This window comes from Vipera berus (genome assembly GCF_964194415.1).
Source record: "Vipera berus genome assembly, chromosome: 2".
Lineage (NCBI taxonomy): Eukaryota > Metazoa > Chordata > Lepidosauria > Squamata > Viperidae > Vipera > Vipera berus.
In genome coordinates, this window is record NC_138203.1 from 57,735,341 (window position 1) to 57,758,350 (window position 23,010).

At 34.9% G+C, this 23,010-nt stretch overlaps 1 protein-coding gene across 1 annotated transcript in view; it reads right to left on the reverse strand.

The window, feature by feature from the left end:
- FBN2 (fibrillin 2) overlaps positions 1-23,010 on the reverse strand; it is a 142,539-nt gene that overhangs the window by 113,900 nt on the left and 5,629 nt on the right. Inside the window, exons 3-6 of the mRNA XM_081320291.1 lie at positions 19,786-19,884; positions 17,455-17,550; positions 12,955-13,050; positions 4,819-5,016 (exon numbers count right to left, since the gene is read on the reverse strand). Of these exons, the coding sequence (XP_081176417.1) occupies positions 4,819-5,016; positions 12,955-13,050; positions 17,455-17,550; positions 19,786-19,884 (489 nt within the window). The remainder of the gene's footprint in view (positions 1-4,818; positions 5,017-12,954; positions 13,051-17,454; positions 17,551-19,785; positions 19,885-23,010) is intronic.

Consider the following 23,010-nt stretch of genomic DNA (forward strand, 5'->3'; position numbering starts at 1 on the left):
TCTCCCGTTTTATGACCTGTAATCTCTAAATTCGGGGTAGACCTGGGAAAATTGGACGAAGCTGAGTATTTACTGGCCAGATGCTGTTCTTGAAGCCACACAGAGTTTGCAGAAGATATTTTTTCTTTGTGCCCTGGGAGAGAAACATCTGCCACTACCTAGGATTGAACTCTCAACCTTCCAAGTGGGAGGCGAGCATTTTCACCACTAGGCCACCACACTGCCAAAGTTCTTAGAAAACATACCCTTGCAAGCTTTTTTTTTTAGTTTTAAAAAATGCTATTTGTTTTAAAGTTCTGTGCACATGTATCCTGAAATGTATATTTGGATTGATCCAACTCACTTTCACTCAGTTACTAAATTTTAATATTAAATTAACACATTTATGTAAAATAATAATATAGAAATATTTTCAGACCCAGCAGTCTGAAAGAAATGTACAATGTATGCTAGATGTTCCAAAAAGAGTTTGGAACATCTAGCATAGCAATGAATACCAAGCTTTAGTTTTTAGTATAATTGCAGGAAGTGTTTATGAATTTATTTAAAATACTTTTAAGCCTCCATAATATATCATTTAGATTAAAACTGAGATAAAGCCACGTTCATATCCTGTTTTCTTAAGGCTTACCATTTTAATATATTTTCATTTGCTGCACAGTCTAGGCTGTTTAAGATGCTTCACAGTAGATCAATATAATTAATATTCTTTCTAAGAAGAGAATTTTATACATGGAAGTGGTCTACAACAGAATTATCTGGAAAAGCTCAATGTTTCTTCAGTTGAGTTTTTATCATTTAGTAGTTGCAACAGTAATAATTTGTAAACATTGTTTCTACCATAAGATATATAGACATATTGCTAACAAAGTTTTCCAAAATGTCAGTAATATAGTAATTTAATAATTAACAGTGAACCCATCAAGCACCTATGAAGAGCTCCATTTTACTCTATTGTGTCTGAAAATTGAATGGAGTTTCACATATTGTGCAATTTGTCAAAGTAGATATAGTGCAGTATGCTAGTATCAATACCATATTGGACCATTATTTCCCTGGATTGCTTTCAGTTGTTCTATATATCAACAAACTGGAAACAAGATAAAATCATAACCAAATTTCTATGATTCCAAAAATGCATGCTTGTTTACCATTCAAAAATTAACAAAGTGTAAGTTGATTCACATGTATTAATAAATATCAGATAGTAAATGCATAAATAGAATTTTCCTGCCACCTTCAAATTTAATGTTTTAATGGATGGAAAATCATTGAAATACATTCTATTTCAGGTAAAACAATGAATAGTGACACAGCATTAAACAACAAAATGGTAAGAAAGCAAGTGATCTTTGTGCATTTAAAATAGTATAAAATACGATCCAGCCAAACTCGATCCTATCTGAAGCACAGTATTTGTAACCATTTCAATATTCCCAATAACCTTTTTTTTTTTCATTTCTTAACTATGTTTGGTTTTGGACTCATGTTTCAATGGGCACTTAATACATTTAGTTACTGAGTATAAGGACATTCTTTATCTGCCACTGTTATTGTTCAATTTAGCCAAGTGCGTCAGGAAAGCACTAAGTAGTACTAACAATTTACAGATGTTTTTAAGTAGCAAATTAATGTGCAAACAGCAATACATGAATTCTCTAGTGACAATTACCGTACTTTACAAAGAAGTCTCTGTGTGACTCCCTCACAAGAAGCTGTTTCACAGTTGAATGAAATGAAGTTATTAAGTAATTAAAAGGAATTCTTGTACTTATGGCCTTGAAACAGAGAGCACCGCCCCCTATAGCCAGCAATGAGTAGCATAGTAAAATCTGCTTGCATTATGTTAAGGCTGATCTATTGAAAAGAGATCAAGAAATTTTTAAAAAAGTTTTCCTATATTTTGACTTGAAGTTAGAAAATATCTTACTAGACATGGAGATAAACTAAGTCTGAAGTATATCTGCGTATATCAGACAGACTTACACAATGATATATTCACAATAGCTGTTACAGAAAAGCATTTCCAGAAAATATAAATGAAAAAGCACATTTCCCCTTGTATAGTTATCTCCTTCTATAGTCCTTTTATTAAATCTGTTCTGATTTTCTCTCCACTATAGCTGAACTCCTTGGCAACACGACTGTAACAACTTTCATCTAATGTAAGACAGATGTCAAATTATTGTCCTATGGTTTTCTACCTTCCAAGGCTAATGATTGTTCAGTGCCAAATACAAACAAATTGTGGATTTTTTTGTTTCTTTAATTCAATTTTATTTTTATTCTTACTTTATTCTTGCTACTTTATTTCCTTTTAAGATCTGACTATTGCACTTTTGAGAGTGCTAATCTTGTGACTGTTATAAAAGAAATTGAAATATTTTCCATTTTTATAAATACAACTAGCCCTCTGGTTAAGACAGCAATTTGGACCAGGATAGCCATCACTTAGCAATGCAGTAGCAAAGCGCAATATCACATGACTGTATTGTTTAGCAACAGCAATCCCAAGCAGTTCTGGTTATCACTGTAGCAGCAAGATTCATGGGTATTTAAGCAGGAAGGGGTGGGAGTTCCAGGTAAGGAGTGCGGAGATCAGGGGAAGGCAAGCTGCCATAGGGGGCAATTAGATTTCAGCTTTTTGTACTATCTTCTAGAGATATCACATTTTCTTCTTATACCACTCAGGTTCACTTCTTAGTTAAATACAAAATCATTGATATAACTGAAAAGAAATGGTATTACTCAGTATGGGCTACTACATATTTTAAGAAATTTCTAATGTGTATATTTTCCAAAATGCTTTTATTTGTTTTTATATGTTTAGGTTTGTTGGGTCTCACTGGCTAAAGCAGGCATGTCAAACTGCCGGCCCACGGGCCGGATACGTCACACCGAAACCACGCCCACCCCATTGCCAGCAATGGAGGGAAAGTCGCTATACGTCATGCGACATCACGTGACGTCGCGAGTTTGGCCTGCCTGGTCTAAAGCATTTGAGACATATAACTATATTACACAAATAAGGGAGTTTTGTGTTGCTCTCTTCTGTACCTCCACTGCCAACTCCACTCCTGAAATCAAGAAAGATTTAAAATCTTTAAAAAAAATTTACCATTTGTTACAACTTATTCATGTAGATATACTGTAAATATGTTTGCAGTTCTCCTTTCCAATTTGTTGAACATGGTCTTTATGTTCAATAATCATTAACCTTGTAACACTTTTATTATGATAATATTTTAAAATGAAAGAATGCTGTATAGTCATTCAGAATAGCAAAACAAACCACAAATAATTGGAGGGGTTTTTTTTGGTACTAGGAGCTTCATGTATGTTAAATTGTACAGTAGTAGTAATGTTAAAGAACAGATTAAAAATATCCTGTCAAAACATAAAGCAAAAGAATATGCCACATTTTATATAGGAGTCAGTTTGGTCTACTATTAAGGCAGAAACTGAAAGATTAGAAACTGAAAGACTGAGCTCTGGTCCTGCCTTAGGAATGAAAGCAGCTGCGTGACTTTGGGCCAGTCACTCTCCCTCAGCCCAACTCACCTCACAGGGTTGTTGTGGGGAAAATAGGAGGAGGAAGAATGTTAGAAATGTTCTCCCCCCCCCTTGAGTCAGTGGTGGGATTCAGCCGGTTCGCACCACTTCAGCAGAACCCGTAGCTAATTTTTTGTTGCCCAGACCCAGAATGGACTTCCAGAAGTGGCATCCACACAGAGAACCGGTTGTTCACATATTTGAATCCCACCACTGCCTTGAGTTATTTATAAAAATAATAGAGGTATGATATAAATAAATACTCATCTACTACTAGTTCTAATCACTGCTAGTTAAGTCTGCCAAATATTATGCTATCCTGTGAAAGTATTAATGATGCACTTAAAAGGGAATAATATCTGTGGAATCCTACTGATTTGCCTTTTTCTTGAAATGACAACATTCTTCACTAGTGATAGGCATTTGTTAACTTTATAAATAAGCAGTCAGTTGCTACCCTGTATTTGCTGTTATGTTTAGAATAAAATATAGCAAAAAATATTCCTCAAAGGGACAATATCTGTGTTGGACTTTTTAGCCCTGTTAAGGCTAATAATAATAATAATAATAATAATAATAATAATAATAATAATAATAATAATAATAATAATAATAATAATAATAATGATGGAGTTATGATTGCATAATAAATTTCACTAAGGAATCATCTTTTAATTTGCCCATCTATCTTACTTACTTAAGAGAACATGAACTACTCTGATACAAGTGTAATGTTCTATTTCAAACTGCTTAAAAGAAAATAAAAACCTATTTTAAGTTCAAAATAGTTGCTCCAGTTTCCTAATTTTAGAAATTCAAAATAGAGTTGAAGCTTATCCAAAATGATTGAGACAATCTATTCAAATGCAAAAAGTTGGTTCAAACTCAAAAACATAGGTAAAACATGAAATGGATCATTTGAATTTGTAACATTTTAACATCCCTAATAATTAATATCGAAGAAAACTGCACTTTTTACTGTAGAAATTAAACCTGTACCATAATTAACAAATGCACAATACAGTTCTTTTTGCTTTATGTTTTCTTCGTAGTATGTGGATCTAATTTCATTCTTTCCCAAAGACATTAATTTCATTGTAACATAATGCAACGTAGTAACTATTTGGATACTTGGACAAATATTTGCTATTTTGAACATACAGTAAATGTGTACACAAAGGAATAAATTTCATCTGGCTTGAATAATTTATTCTAAGATATTTCACAGCAGAGAAATGTTTAATGTTAGTAAACTACTTTGCTCACCTTGACATGCTCCAGTGCGGATGTTTGGAATGAAACCACGACGACATGGTTGGGGTTGAGCAGGGCACATTTCACAAGGATGGCCCCACGCACGTCCAATAGTTGCACAACAAAGTGTCTTTGTGCAAACAATACCAGCTAGCTGACCTTGACACATCTGATTGTTGACTTGAATAAAACAAGGGCCTGTTCTATAATCTGGAAATTAAAAGGAAACAGTTTAATGCACAGGCAGTGTTCCTCCATCCCATCTGTTTAAACACACAAGAATTTTTCAATCTAGTTCTGTTATCTGATGCAATAATCTGTTCCCCATTAATGCTCTTTTCCCAATAAACCACTGATCTCTAAGGTCCAAGGGCATGGGTTTTTTTAATATATTTTCATAACCACCAAAAAATTAAACTGAAACTCTAGTCTTAGCATACCTTGTCTATCTTTTCAAATAATAGAATTTAATAAAAATCTCTACTATAAAATATCCTATTATGATAGATATTATACAATTTACAGTATGCCAAATTTCAGAATGTTGCTTTTTATTATTTTAATTTTCAGAAAATACACACAAATGTAAGCAGATTAAAGATAATCCAGGTAAAGAAGGTATTTGAGAAAATGACCATGTGCAAAAAGTTATCACCTGAGGGGGAAAAATACAGTATAGCCATAATATTATTCAAATATTTGCAAGATCACAAATTTAACAAATAAAGGATTATATCTTTACTTGTGTAATTAAAGGAGAAAATCTGTTTTACAGTTATAATTAGATTATTTTAACCTTCTATCCTATTCTTGTTTTTAAAAAGAGTTAAATTCAGTTAATAACATAAGGAAATACATTCTCCTCCATGGATATATTTCCCAGGATCATATCTCCCATGGTTAAGCTTATAATAAACTGAAGGTCACATTATCAGATTGGGTTATTCAGTCTGAATTTCCCATTTTGGTGGTTATTTATTTTACTGAATGATACCATTTGAATAATCTGCATTTATCTTTGAATAACTAGCTAAGTGTCAAGACTTGTAAAGTTCCATATAGAGTCCTGGTAAGCTGAGGATGTGACTGTGATTTCCTAACATTATTCTCTTTAGCTTTTCATTTGAAAAACTATACTGAAATATACATTTTTAAAAATAATATATTAAAGTTTTGTAAATGTAAAATTTTGGAAAAAGATAGCAATGTAAGTTATAGTTGGGAACTAGTTAGTATACTAGTATACTGACAATTTATGTCATGGCCCCCTCAGAGTCTGGTTCGGAGGACGAGGAGGAAGAGTTGGAGCTGAGACCATCCCACAGGGAAAGCACGCCAGGGGCTGAGGACGATGCTGTCCTGGGCCCCTCAGGCATTGGGGGAGGTGGTCCACCAGACAGAGAGCTGCCTGCCTGCACAGTCACAGGGGAGGATTGGCTACTGACTGGCAGTCATCCTGACAGGCAGCCAATCTCCTTGGATAAGGAACAGCTGCCTACTGCACTCGATCCAAGGGCAAGGAGAGTGGAGCATAGGCAAGCCCAGAGAAAGGCTGCAAGGCTGCTCAGGAAGAGGTCGCCCCACCCCTCCTCACAAGGAACACCTGGAGGGGAGTAACTTAAGGAGAAACTGTGGGGAGTTAGTCTTTGCCAGGAACAATTGTTTGCTTTGGCTTACCCTCCCCTGGCTTTTACTCGTGCCTGTTGCTGTTTGCCTTGCCTTACTTGGAAAATTGCTCTTCACAGTTTGTTTTGGCCTCCGCCCTTCTCTTGTGGCCTACGTTTGGACTTTGCTCCACTGGGGCTTTGGAATTGCTTCTTTTCTGGGACCTGTTTTCTTGTCTTGAGGACTGTCCTTGTATTGGGCCTGGACCCTGCCTGGTGGATTGGATTTGGAACCCTGGATCTTGCCCTGTGAGCACGCTCCTACTCTGTGGGCTTTCCTTGTATTATAGAGGCTGTTGTTTGCGGGACTGAGGGTGTCTGTTTTCAGGATAGTGTGAGAGTGGACCCGGACCAGTTATTGGAGGGCCATTGGCTGGAACGCTGTTTAAGAGAAATAAAGAACTCTTTAGAGGCCTGTCTTGCCTTGACCACCTGGGTCGCAAAAATTACTGACTTTTTAACTAGATAGTGCTTTATTTAATGCAGCAACTCTGGGTAGCACTCATACGTATGTCTTATAACTTACTCTGCTGGTTATCCCTGGAATTTAAGGAATATATATTTTGTCTCCAATGGCAGAAAGTGAAGAACTAAAGAGCCTCTTGTTGTGGGTGAAGGAGAGTGCAAAACTTGGGTTGAAACTTAACATTAAGAAAACCAAGATCGTGGCATCCGGCCCTCTCAATTCCTGGCAAATAGATGGGGAAGAAATGGAGGTAGTGACAGATTTTATTTTCCTGGGCTCCAAGATCACTGCAGATGGGGACTGTAGCCAAGAAATTAAAAGACGCTTGCTCCTGGGGAGGAAAGCCATGGCAAATCTAGACAGCACACTAAAAAGCAGAGACATCACCCTGTCAACAAAAGTGCTTATAGTGAAGGCTATGGTCTTCCCAGTTGCAATGTATGGCAGCGAAAGTTGGACCATAAAAAAGGCTGAGCGCCAAAGAATTGAGGCCTTTCAACTATGGTACTGGAGAAGACTCCTGCGAGTCCCTTGGACTGCAAGGCGATCAAACCGGTCAGTCCTAGAGGAGATCAACCCTGACTGCTCTTTAGAAGGCCAGATCCTGAAGCTAAAACTCAAATACTTTGGCCACCTAATGAGAAGGAAGGACTCACTGGAGAAGAGCCTAATGCTGGGAAAGATTGAGGGCAAGAGAAGAAGAGACGACAGAGAATGAGGTGGCTGGATGGAGTCACTGAAGCAGTAGGTGTGAGCTTAAATGGACTCCAGAAGATGGTAGAGGACAGGAAGGCCTGGAGGAACGTTGTCCATAGGGTTGCGATGGGTTGGACACGACTTCGCAGCTAATAACAACAAATTTTGTCCATATGTAAAACTGATTAGGGGAAAGGAAGGGTTCTGACTGGAACTCTTTGTGTCCATCTGTCAAAATAAACAAACCATAAAGGACAAAAGCCAGAAGAATTGAAAAAAGGCTCCTCACAATACTGATCAATTCCAAGAGTCAATATATGGCAATAAAAAAATAAAATAAAATAATAAAATCACCATTGGCCAAATGTGACACTATTTTCTTGGAAGCATAGAAATCTAGGATTTGAAAGCTGTGACCTATTGTGAAAAGGCTTAACAATATTATTTGTGACAAGGATCTCAGAACTATAGTAAATATATTATGAATCAGCAATATGGTTGTGAAAATGGAAATCAGTTTAGGCTGTATTAAAACATAGGTACATGATGTGTGTGTGTGTGTGTATAATTTCAAAATAATAGGACATTTTACTCTACTCAACTTGTGCAGACCCCACTAAGCACTGTCCTCAGTTTTATCATAAGGAGTGGGATCGCTTTACAAAAGGTAAATAAAGATGATTAGAGGATTATAAATAAATAATTGGCTCAGCCAATCTCAATGTATACATGGTTGTACTTTGACAATAAAGGTTCATTCATTCATTCAATAATTATGGATATAGATAATAGAACTTGAGGAACAAAAATGTGGCAAGTTCAAGCATTCGTTTTCTAGAAATTCTAGGTTGTGACATTGTCGCAAAAGGATAATTATTTTACTCATTAAACTATGTTCATGTACAGTTCTTAAATATTTATTGTGAAATACAGTTTCCTTCATTTTGTTAAAACATAAGTTATTTTGATAAAAAATATGTTATGAGTAGAAAAGTCAATAAAGGGTACTGAATATCTGTATTTTAAATTCAGAAAATCCTATTTATTTAAAAATGATACATAGAAACACACATATAGAGAGTATATATGCTCACAAGCATTGGGAAAACAAAATGATAAAGAAATATTGCACAACCTTTAATGATTGTATTGGGGTGTATATGGTGACTTATACATAGCTGGGATGAATTATACTGAAGCATAAGCAGCCAATATAAGTAAATGCAAGAAAAGGCTGACATTTGGACACAGTCTTCCTTACTGAAAACAAGCCAAGAAACAACTAAAGAAAAAGCTTTTGAGGGTGACTTCCCACTTGTGGAATGTCTTCCCTAAAGAAATGTATCTGGCATCTCTATTACAATCTTTCTGGCACCCATTTAAAACCTTCACTTTCCCAAGCAAATTTTAAAAAAATGTCATTATCTTTTGTGTTTTCTCATGATTTAAATGAAATTTACACCTTATAAATTTATATTTATAAGAGACATTTTGTTTAAAAAGAATATTTCCATTTTGTTCTAGGTTTTATTCTAAAGAAGCAGAATCTACGTCTTTTATGCCACAGCCAACAGTTCAATAAGTAATATAAATATAAATATTTATATAGAAAATTAGACCTAGGAAAGTCCCCAGAAAACTACTTTCTTGTAGCATGACAAATATATTGTAATAATTTCAATGATTAGTTACTTTTTACCCTTCTGTCTTCAGCCTGGAAACCAAGATAGTTGTATAAGCAGTCATGCTTTATCATTCTAGAGCAGGGTTGTCAAACTGCAGGCCCGTAAAACGATTGCATCATACGGAGGCCACGCTCTGGCAATGCAAAAAAAGTCACGATACGCCGTGACACATCACATGATGTGGCGGGTTTGACACCGTGTTCTAGAGGCTATCGTGAAAGAAAACTACATATATTATGTATTAAGTAAAATACTTAATTCCAATTACCTTATAAAATACATAAGTTCAAAATTTAAATAGAACACAAAAATGTTGGTATGATAAATTATTTAAATTTACAATTCTCAATACAGATATTAAGAAGTAAGCAGAGCATCTTATAAAATATACAAAATTATACTGTACACATTTCAATGTACATTACTGAATTATAATAATATAGTTAAGTTACCAGCATAGATTTACTGTCTGTTTAGCACTTAGCTTCTCTGCTTTGTGTAATCTAAAACAGTGGCCTCTAGTCTTTAGGGTGCAAGGCACCAGTTCTGTGGAGGGCGATTTTTCTACAGACCGGGAGGGCGTGGTTTCACGAACTGCCTGGATCCCACACATGCCTCACTTGCACGGACTGGTTCCTGGGGCCCATGGACTGGTGCCAGTCCACAGGCCGGGGGTTGGGGATCCTTCATCTAAAACATACATCTTTCTTTAGGATAATGCACAAATTATTGTTCAACTTCATTACCAGACATACCATTCTTCTTTGCAACTTAGTAAGACTGCAAACGTAATTCAAAGATATGCTGGTTGTAAAGAATTAGAGTGAGGACAAAATTCCCTTCTGTCAGCATGTAGCAATTTTCCTTTTTTTAATCCCAAAGATGTATCAATGAAGAGTTTTGCTAACATAGATATGAGCCTCCCAATCTTCTGTTGACTTTACAGTAACATAATTGGAACAAATGTAGCTGGGTTTTTCTTTGGTTTGGTATGGTGTAGAATTTTTAACACTGACTATGGAAATGAGGACCAACTATAAGGAAAACCATTGCCATGATTGACTTTAAGAAACCTCTCAACCATCTAGAACATGGGTCGGCAACCCGCAGCTCCGGAGCCGCATGCGGCTCTTTGAGCCGTCTCCTGCGGCTCCCAGCTGCCCGGTGCGTGCGCTGGGAGCCGCAGAAGATGGCTCAAAGAAAGCGGCAGCTTTGCAGACGGGCCGCGGCAGCTTTCTCAAAGAGCGGTGCCGCTGCCCGTTCGCGCGGAGGTACGCGCGCACCTCTCCAAAGGTTTGGGGAGGTGCGCATGCACCTCTGGTCGTTCGGAGAGGTGCGCGCGCACCTCTCGGAATGGGCAGTGGCGCCGCTTCTTGGGAAAGCTTTCGGCAGCGTTTTCGGGCAGCGGCGCCGCTCTTTGAGAAAGCTGCCGCGGCACGTTTGCAGACTGCCGAAAGTGGCAGCTTTGCAGACGGGCCGTCGCCGTCGGGCAACCGGTTCTATCTCACTTAAAAAAAATGGCAGCCGCGCGTGTTTTTTTGCGCATGCGCGTGCATGGACGCACACACGCGGCTCCCACTTTTTTTAATGTGTAATGGAACCGGTTCCCAGTGGCTCTTTTCCTTTTTCAGGTTGCCGACCCCTGATCTAGAATAACACACAGCCTTTTTTTTTTACTTGAACTATGACCCCCCCCTCCCTGAAATAACCCAGTTTGGAGTAGAATAAAACTTCATTTAGCCTCCTGTTGGCTCAACAAACACTAGGGCAGGGTAGAACAAGGGAAGGAAGGGAAGGAAAAATTTATTAAGAATGACAAATAAGTGACTGTATAATTCACTCAAAAATATGTTCAAAAGTATATCATAATTGTTTCTTTTAACACTGAACCAAAAGGAATTGGTGGAATGCATATATGGATAAATAAACTGAGGGGAGATAATCAAGAAGGATACTACAACGTCTAGTATTTGGCTTTTAACAGTCAACATTTTTATTAATTACAGGTAATCTTTGACTTACAACAGTTTGTTTAACGACTGTTCAAAGTTACAATGGGACTGAAAAAAGTGACATGACTGCTTTTCACATTTACAAAAATTGCAGCATTCCCATAGTCATGTGTTAAAAATTTAGACACTGGGCAATTGACACATATTTATGATGGTTACAGTGTCCTGGGGTCATGTCAATCAAAATCAATGGGGAAGCCAGATTCACTTATCAACTATGTTACTAAATTAACAGTTGCAGTGATTCACTTAACATTGTGACAAGAAAAGTAGTGAAATGAGGCAAAATTCACTTAACAAATGTCTCACTTAGCAACATAAATTTTGGGCTCAATTGTGGTTGTAAGTTGAGGATTATCTATATTTAGATGAGATAAAAACAGTTACAAAATTTGCAGTTAACACAATATTGGGTGTTAGATGGTAGAAGACAAATAGAATTCAATAACCAATTTTGAAGAGAAATAAGACTGAAAACAGTAGAATGAAATTTGGCAGTCAACACTATAAAATTATCCATGTAAAAAACAGAAATCAAATAATAAGCATGGAACAGGTAATAGCTAGCTTTACAAAAGTTACTTTGAAAAAGATCTCAGAACAATAATTGATTATGAAACTAAGTATAAATGAACAGAGCACAAAAAAGAGGCAAATGCCGATTTTGGTTGTATTTAGAGAATTCTAATTTGCATCTACTTTATTCTATATTGATAAGACTCTACATTAAACGATCAGTTTGAAGACCATATTATTAAGGAGAATTCAGACAAACTGAAACTATTTCAGAGAATGGGAATAGAAACCATCAGGAGACCATACATTAAATTCTCTTAAGAGAAATTGATGGACTAGGAATATTTATGGTGCATGATAACACTATTCAAGGAATGTCACAAAAAGCTAAGACCTCTTCTTTATTATCCTGGAATATAATATGTGAAACTGCAGACTTAACTTACTGCAAAAAAGCAGATTCCATTTGAACAGGATGAAAGACTTTCTGGTAGCAAGAGAAGTTCAGCACTGGAATCAATTATACAAAAATTGAGTTGTGCTCCCCAGAAAGATATCTTCAAGCATAAGTAATCATTTGTCAGGAATTTTTTTAGTTTGGATTGCTGCATGGGGCACAATACACTGAACCATAAACTAACCAAGCACAAAGAGTTCTGATTCAGTTATATTTTTACTAATACAAGTAGTCCTCAACTGAGCCAAAACAATTTTGTTGCTAAATGGCACATTGGCTAGGTGGATTTTGCCCCGTTTTATGACTTTTCTTGCTACACATGTTAAGTGAATCACTGCAGTTGTTAAGTTAGTAACATGGTTATTAAGTGAATTGGCTTTCCCATTGACTTTGCTTATCAGAAGGTTGCAAAAAGTCATCACGGCTCTTATGTTTAATGGCTTTTTAATTTTTGTATTCGATTTTTATTGTGTATTGCCCTGTTCACCGCCCTGAGTCCTTCGGGAGAAGGGCGGTATAGAAATCAAATTATTAAATTAAATTAAATTAAATTATTTAGTTCCTCATACCTCTTATTTAGCACTAATGGGAAACATTAGTGGGAAACATTCACATTTTGGGTACATTTCATTTTAATGCTGTTATTTCTTACCTCTTTCACATTGAGGGCCTGTGAATCCATATACACATGCACAACGATTGGGCCCAATGCAGCGACCTCCATTCTGGCATCCATGTTCACAGACAGCTGTGTTTTGAATAAAAATATTAAAATGAATTAGGAAAATTTGCCTGTATTAATTAATCAGTTAGCTAAATCATACAATTTTAAGCCTAGGACAAGGCTTAAATTCTTTGCCAAGTCTTTAATTCTTGAACATTATCAGATTGGGAGCCATCTAGGTCACTGGTCAGTTCTCATTCCAGAGGAAAGGTGCTGCAACAGAAAAGGGATGATTCCTGGATCCCACTAGATAACACAGCTTCACTGATGAGTCCAAAATATGCTACAATACCTCGTACTTGCCGTCAACCAATACAAGTGTCATTTGCAGTACATGCTGACAAGACATAACTGAAAATGTAAAATGGATTTTTGAGGAATACCTAAATTAAGGTTCCTCTTCATGACCACTTTAAGATGACTGGCAGATGTTATTGTCCCTACAATTTTAATTTGGGACAAATGGAAAAAAAGCAATTAATGGATTACCCCGGCTTTCTGTCCACTCACACTAAGCATCACTTCCTTAAGGGAAAAGTAATCACCAACTGCTCTGAAGGATGGGTGGGTGGAACTCAATTGCTTTAATGATAAGTTTAGTTATATAAATTGTGCCTAAAGCTTTGAAAGAATAAAGATCATACTTTACTGCTGGAGAAATTGGAAGGTATTTGACTGTTATATAGACATTGAAAACCTAAACACAAAACATGAACACAATGCCTTAAAAACATTTAGGTAAATGGCATTACTTACTCAAGGTTAGTTATATAGTCAAAGAAAAGTGGAGGAAGACAGTTTTAAACCAATCATTAATTGTAGCAAAAAAGAAAGAAATGAATGTTATGCTACATTAAAATATTCTGTTTTCAATATTAAAATGTCAAAATACAGTTTCACTGAAAATCATATTCAAATATATCACTTTTAAAATATAAAATATTAGAAATTACATGTGCCAAGTACAGCCTGAAAGAATTTTCTGTAATAATGAATTTCACACATCTGTCTGAAGTAAGAATTTCTACCATACAACGATTAAGGCACCATTTGTTATGCTTTCTATATTCCCTAAGATTTTTGACCTGGCCTCTAAGAAAACAAGCATTTATATTCAGCAGAACCCACTCCCTTCTCTTGCAGATCTAGACATCTCAGGGGACATGACATTTGTTTGCAGTGCCACAGTGTCTGGGAAAAGAAGCAGAAAAAAAACCATAGATCCAGATAGTTAGAGGAGACAAGTAATACTCAAAGTGAGAGAACTAAGGAAAAGATTGTGTTGAAAAGATCAAAATGTGAAAAAAGCAACATAATTCATCTACAATGTTGAAAAAATAATGGCAACAGCTTAAAGATATTTCTATCAAGGTTCATATAATGTTATGAGGCTACAAAACCTTGAGATTATGTATCTCATCTGTAAAAAAGTGCTTGTAAAAAGTGAGTGAAAAATTATACTGTCTATACTATATACTTGGATAGTTGCATTTATATATTTTATTTCATGTTTTTGTATCACGGTGATTGCATTATTTTAATGCTTCATTTATTCAACTGGTTATCTACTAATAAAATAAATATATTTTATAGCTTACTGTATTGTGTTAATATATTTACTCTTCTATAATATGCTAATCAACCGGAAAAACTGTTGTCATGAATGGATAAAAATATAATAAATACCTTTCTTCTCTTATTGGCACAATGTATTCATTAATAACTAAGACAAAATCTTCCAAAGCAAGAGTGAGTAAGACTAATGACTATTCAGAAGTCTAAAAACATAGACTTACAAACAGTCCAACGTATATGTAGCAACCACTGGTAAAATGGTCAACACATTTTCATTCACAGACATTCACCATAGTCTGGGTAATTGTGTGAATTTTTAAAAATACAAGTTTTGAACAGGCATCAGTTTTTCCCCCCAAGTGTATATATGTTAGCTTATTTAAACTTGAATAAGAGAACTAGACAAATTTGTATTACTTCTATAGTAGACATATGTTGTATTCTAAGAGATTTTGAAAAAAGATAATACTTTCCTATAAATTCAAAATTAATCCACTGCAGTATGCACAATTGCTCTAATATTGTACAAAGTATGAAAAAATGATGCATACATAATAGTTGTATTTCACTGTTACAAAACTACATTTATAAGAAGTTAATAATTTCCTTAAGAAAAAGCTAAAGGTTATTTGGTTTGAATATATTAGGCAATTTTCCCAACTAAAGGCTCCAACAGCATATGGTCAGCTATTGAAAGCATTCATTCTCTTGTGCCAAAAAGGACAAGATAAGTAGGGGGGGGGGATTTAAGCATGGAAAGAGTCAAGAAACAATGTAGCAGAAACTATTATTTCAAGTAAACATATATGTATGTATGTATGCATTTATGCATGTGTGTATATCAGGTTTTCCTTACTTTACCTTACATTAAATGAAATATTGCTGTTCAGTAATTACCATGCAATTTTTTTATATACAGTAGGACAGTGAACTATGGCAGCAACTGAACAAATAACTATATTGTCATAATCTAAAGAGTATCTCTCCAAATTCTTGTGAACTGAAATTCAATGACTCCAAATGGGACTTGCCACAAAATGTTACAGTGTAATTTTATCCTGATCTCATTTTAATCAGTCATACCCTTCTTGAGGATATCCCATTCTCCTGTACCACCACTGTAACAAAATTTTAAAGATAAACCATATTCATTCCTAACTGAGTTCTCTTCCCTTAAATAAACTCCTTGGAGTCCACAAAGCCCATAAGAGCTGGCTCTGTTCCCAGGCCTGGGTTAATGTTTTTGTTAATGCATATGTGGGGGCCTTGTTGTATTGTATGGTTTATTGTTCTGGTTGATTTAGTCTGGGCGCTCTTTTTATATATGTTTTTACTGTTGAGTTTTTTGAGAATTCTGCAAGCTGTCCTGTCTAATAGTGTAGAACAGAGGTCTCCAACCTGGATCGGAGGGAAAGGGAGGGGGAAGCAATTTACGTGCACATGTGTGCGCACACAAAACAGGGCCACAAGCATGTGCGATGCAAACAGGGCAATGTTATCACCCGCGTGACACTCACTAGTACTGCCTCGTTTTTGCCACGCAGGTGCTACACTGCTCAGTTTCCGCCACACAGCACCCCGTTTTCATAGCAGAGGCAGCGCTAGCACAAGTGGGAGTGAGTGCGCGCACACATGCATGCATTGCCCAGCCTGTTCCGTGGCCTGATGGCCAGCAGGCCACAGCCTGATAGTGGGCTGTGGCTCACAGGTAGGGAACCCTTGGTATAAAAGGTCATAATCAATTTAGTAAATTAAATTAATGACAAGACCATATTTGTGCAATTTTGGTACATTTTTTTAAAAAAAAGAAATGGTACTGAAAAGAGCAAAATGGCTCTGAAAAGAGCAAAAATAGGATACAACAGTGGGAAACTGAATGTAATGAAGTGCAGTTTAATCAGAACCAAGGAACTAGTAGAGAAACATAGCATGAAACAACTAAAATAAAACAAGTGGGAATACAAATATTATGCCTAGGAAAAGGAAAGAAAGAAGGCTGAAAAAAGAGCAACGGATATGAAAAACATGATACGGGATCTTCCGAGACAAGAAATAGATAACTGTATTTTTCTTTCATCTTATATTTCCATTCTTATAACTAAGGAACAAATTACCAACAACACTAAACCATTAATTGCTTTTTTTTCAGGAACAAAATCAAGCCTTTGATTTAAAAACCAGTTCCATCCCCCAGTGCCGTAAGCTTAACATTTGGGGTATTTTAATACAATTCACATGCCAAATCTTTCCCAAAGGAAAAGCCTATTAGATAGACTTTACAGTGCCATATTGATAGAACCAAACCATCAGGGCTTATTTCCAAGATCATTATTCTGAAAAACACCAGAATGTGAACTTGATAACAAGCAAGGCTGTAGTGTTTGAAGTGAACAGCAGAAATTAAGATGAAATACGTACATAAAATGCAAAATATATAACAATGTTATTGTTTTTACATATAAACTAAAAAAATCTGCTTACTCAACAACTCCTTGAAATGTAAAAATTCATTCAAAACGTTCCTGCTTACTGACAGTACTTTACTTCACAAATCTAATGGTGCTTAAACTAATTAATACTGTTACTACTTATAGTTACATCTCTGTATTATCTTTATAATAATTACAGCTCTCTAAGAGAAATATGTCTTCCCTGTAACTACCCTATCTATACAATGCATGTTTTGTTCATGACCATCCCTGAACCTAATAGGCAAAAAATGCACTGAATTCACAATCCCCATATCCAGATGAAATAGCAGCTACTGAAAAATATCAAAGACTATGCAACACCTATGCTACATCCATGACAGGAATCATTCAAATAAATCATGGCTGCCAAACATCTACTTACGTTGCCCACAGTAAGTGCCAATATATCCTTTTTGACACTGGCATTGGTCATCTAGACAGGTACCACCATTCAGACATCTGACGTTACACTGTTGTACTACAGCAAAATGCAGATAATTAGTTGTGCTTAAATTGTCATTTTATATTAGATAGCAAAAGACACAAACTTTGGGAAATAATGCAGTAACATAGACATAACATGCCACTAAAATAGATCACATAAAATATATAACATATAACATTCTCCAAGCTTGTGGGTTGGTTTCTGAACTTTTCATTACCAGGCTAGTTAACATATATAACAATTTTAGCATTTTGTGGCTTAAGGTTTCACTTTAAACTGATTTATGGTTCTAATATAAGTGACCCATAGTTAGTAATTAAAGCACCAGGCTAGAAATCAGGAGACTGTGAATTCCATTCCTGCCTTAGCCATGAAAGCCTGCTGGATGACTTTGGGCCAGTCACTGAAATCCACCTCAAAGGGTTTATGTTGTGGGGAAAATAGGAAGAAGAAGGAGCATTATGAATGTTCTATGCCTTGAGTTATTTATAAAAACAATAGAGGCAGAATGTAAATAAATAAATGCTTCTTTATAAATGCTACTGTACATATAATTTTGAGGACTATCTAATTCAGATTTTTTTGTGCAGTTTTCCTATGTCTTTGTCTTACTCTTACTCTTTCCTATTAATGTAATTTTCTTACTCTTCATCAGCACACACGCATGCTTCATCTATTTCCTTGCTCCTCAAATGCTGTTTCAATGTTTCATTTCTTTGCCAAAATAATACATAGGGTGTCTGAATTCTGTATTAATAAACTCAACCCAACAATATTTTTTCTTCTATATTTAGAATATGGTTTCCTCCACTTTCCTTTGACTACATTACCTTGATCTCTAAACATCTCTAATTGGTTCTCTAGTAATGCTTTGAAGCTTTTTTATCTTTATTACACTCATTTTATCTTAAAACTCTATCAATCTGATTTCAATTAATTTCCACTTTAATTTTTCAATTAACTTCATTCCAACATACATCTAAATTCATGTTATTGCTATTTTAAATATACAAGTTACATATTTTAGTTATTTACCACATAACACAGTTGATATCTTATTTTTCAATCAAAAAGACTTTTCCCACAATATGTCTTTGTCTTACTCTTACTCTTTCCTATTAATGTAATTTTCTTACTCTTCATCAGCACACACGCATGCTTCATCTATTTCCTTGCTCCTCAAATGCTGTTTCAATGTTTCATTTCTTTGCCAAAATAATACATAGGGTGTCTGAATTCTGTATTAATAAACTCAACCCAACAATATTTTTTCTTCTATATTTAGAATATGGTTTCCTCCACTTTCCTTTGACTACATTACCTTGATCTCTAAACATCTCTAATTGGTTCTCTAGTAATGCTTTGAAGCTTTTTTATCTTTATTACACTCATTTTATCTTAAAACTCTATCAATCTGATTTCAATTAATTTCCACTTTAATTTTTCAATTAACTTCATTCCAACATACATCTAAATTCATGTTATTGCTATTTTAAATATACAAGTTACATATTTTAGTTATTTACCACATAACACAGTTGATATCTTATTTTTCAATCAAAAAGACTTTTCCCACAATGTGGCTCATAAAAATTATAAACCAATATAAAAATGCAGTAAAACAATGGGATATTTTTAAATGATCACAAGCAAAAATGAATGGGTTCAAAACAACAGGAAGAAAAACTATGTGGATATTTTACTTCACTTTGCTTTAAGAAGGGGGAAGGGGATATAGTCCTTCATGAAATAACTTCAAAAGGGTGCTTCATACAAGCTATCAAAACAAAGTATGTGTTTGAAACTTTGCACAGCCCTAATATTTTGGTAGTTAAACATAGGCAAAGTCAACAATGGTTGCAATGGTTCTTTACAATCAAACATACAGATGTGGAAAGAAACTAGGTAATCAGTGAAATTAGAATTAGAATCAGACCATGTTCATCCATGTTTACATACTACATTGTTTGCTTCTGACTTGGTGAATCCACAATCTCAATCATAATTTAATGAGTACCATATAGTACAAACATAGCTATTTAAAATTTTCAATAAACTAATATTATATCCTGACCCAGCATGATCTGTGAACAACTGCAGGGTAGGAAATCTCTAGACAGATACCAGAACTTTCAAAAGATGATAACTGGATTTACTATTTATCTATTTTTAAACCCAATTCCAGAGTAAATGCAATCCCTCTAAACTTAAACAGCAAATATCTTCATTACATATAATAAAATGAAAAGGATGCTATTCAAGCCTTACTAGATTTTGGTCCACAGCTTGGTAATATCTGTCCATTGGAGCAAGTGCACATATTAGGACGAGAACAAAATCCATCGCCACAACTATTTCTACAAATTGCTATGGAAAAAATAATATATTAGATGACGTCCAATATTACATTGTTCAACAAACAATAAAAACATGTTTAAAAGTTTCAAAACTATAGGATGTAGGCATTTTCCTATATATTGAAACTAAATCAGGAATTTTTATTATTTTGCTTTCATTTATAATTTATTTATTGTTCCAACAAACAGAATGACAACAACAGTCTTCATTCAATATCTTTACAATGTTCACTATGGGACAAAGCACACAAAATTCTACTCTGTGCAAACTATATATATGTATTACAAAGTCAGTATAGAAATCAATATCATCTAGATCATCTATATGGATAAAAATAGAGTTTTTACTCTCAAAATAATATGTGAATGGGAGATATGGGGATCAGCAGAAAAGGGATGTCTACAAATAAGCCATCCTAAGATGCTACTGTAATCACTGATAAGCAATGGAAGTTTCCCACTGAACACCTTCACAAGAAAAATATTTCTATCAGAAGTATGATATGAAAGGGGAAGACAACTGAAACCAGTTCCCTTTTATCTGAATTCTACTTCTATTTCTCCACACAAACTCATGATTGTTAATTTGATATATTAATACATTCTTGCATTTAGCATATCTGTATAAGCCTTGCAAGATTAAACTATTGCTGATGCTATCTTTTTTTAAAAAAAACCTTCAGTAATGTTATTTTCCTAACAAAAGCATGTTAACAGCTTCTTTTCGAGATATGCTAGATTTAGACATTATGTAGAAGCACTAATTGCAAATGTATTTCTAACTTCATTTCAAAGAACAATATTTTTTTTCTTGGTTAACAGGCTACACTTACCAAAATAGCATAATAAGATTTTATTCTACTTTAACTGCCCCTTTGCAAACTATAAACTATCAGAGCTAAAGTAATATGTAAATGAATGCATATTACAGATACATCTTTTCTTTCATGGTTGATTTCTTTTTTACTTTCTTCAAAAGAAGTTTATGAGTTCAAAGGGGTTTATTTGAAAATACCCCCATGACAGGAATATTTTCACTAAATGCTATGTGCAACGAGAGCCACATTAAGCAGAGTAATCACATCAAAGAAGTTAGCAAGGTTGGCATTTTGGGAGAAAGAAATTATGGATATTTATGGAAAGGCTGTGCTTCAAACCTATTCTGAGATAGTAGTTAAGACACGAGGTTAGAAACCAGCAGACCATGAGTTCTAGTCCCTGCTTATAGATAAAGCCAGCTGGATGACCTTGGGCCAGTCACTCTCTCTCAGCCTTAGGAAGAAGACAATGGCAAGCCACATTCAAAAAAAAAAGATTAGTTCAGGTAGTTGCCAGAAATCAACACTCATTTGAATGCACATAAAAAAACCCTATCCTAAAATTCCACTTTTTTTGTTGTGGTGGTCCTATGCTAAAAAACATAGACCCAAACTACCTCTATGTTTTAGAATCCAATTTCTGATGAGGCAGAGCCTGAAAAAAGAAAAAATGCAGAATACATATTGCAGTCCCTTGTGTAAACATGTTAGCTTCAATTGACAAATTATCATTTAACATTAAAAAAAGGAAAACAGAAAAAGAAGTATGTATTGTCTAAATACATCCAATGTGTATATAACTAATTGATGGTCTTGATGGTCTTTATTAACACTGATTTATCTCTATTTCAGGCATATTCTACAGATGAATTGTTTATTGTGTATCACAAAATATGCTGTGCTTCCTTATTTGCAAATTGTTATCATTTTTTGGTATTTTGATATATGCACTTATATAATTGCTATGAAATCTTGAGATAAATCTCAATTTATCATTCCTGATATTTGGAATATTATTTAATATTATTACAGGTAGTCCCTGACTTATGAAAGCAATTGGGACCAGAATTTTAGTCACTAAATAATGCAGTCATTAAAAAAGTATCATGAGATCAGGCCCAACTTTATGACCACTTTCACCATAGTTGCTAAATGAATAATGTGTTTATGAAGTGATTCATATGGTCTTGACTTCCCCAGTTGACTTTGCCATAAGCTGACTGAGAAACTCACAAATCCTGATCATATTACCATAAAATGCTGCAACAGTCATAAATGTGAGTTGGTTTCCAAGTATCCTAATCATGATAACGTGACTGCAAGTGTAATACAGCAGTTGTAACTTCAAAAACTTTTTAAAAAACCATTTTCCTAGTCTGCCCTAATTTTGAACCATTGTTAAATGAACAATCATAAGTGTAATCTGTAAGTGTAACCTATAATCTTAAATATCTGATTAATATTTGATATTAAGATCAAAAAAGTATTAGATAATGTATTTAAAGTGCATATTTTAAGACAGGCATTGTTGAGAGTTTGGAAGAAGTATAGACATAAGTTAGACTGCAAGATGCCGTTGTGGGCAATTCCAAAACACGCAATAGAAAACATAAATGTTGGTTTCAAACATGATGTGACCACGTATAAGGAGATTTTAAGCTTGGAAAGAAGTGTCTGGTGTTTAAAGCCGTATAACCTCTTGTGAGATGAGAAGATTGTTCAAACTTGGTTTCAATATACTCAGTTACGGGCCAGGTGGAAAGAAGATCAGAAAACTGGTTTTGCAATGACTGACGAAAATTTGATAAAGCAAATTAGAAATCAGGGTCCAGCACATATCAAATGAATATATCTTGCATTGATAGAAATTGATTCAGAAACAGAACTTGTTAAAGATTGTATGATAAAATGGGCCCAGAATATCCAAGAAGTTATTACAATGGACACGTGGGAAAAGATCTGGGTGAGGAACGTAAAATTTACACAAGCTCAAAACCTAAGAGAGAACTTTTATAAAATGTTTTATAGATGGCATTTAGATCCTAAAAAGCTTGCAAGTATGTATCCGAATTATCAGCCAAAATGCTGGAGGTGTGGTGGCGAAGATGCAACATATTTTCATATATGGTGGACCTGCAAAAAGGTTAAGGCTTTTTGGATAAAAATTTGGTGGAATATGCAGAAGATCTTCAAGCAAAGGATAAAGTTTAGTCCGCAATTGTTTTTGTTGGGTATAATTACAGATGCTACTGTTGTGGACACTAAGTTGATGTTGAATTTAATTACAGCAGCAAGACTTTTAATAGGTCAATAGGGAG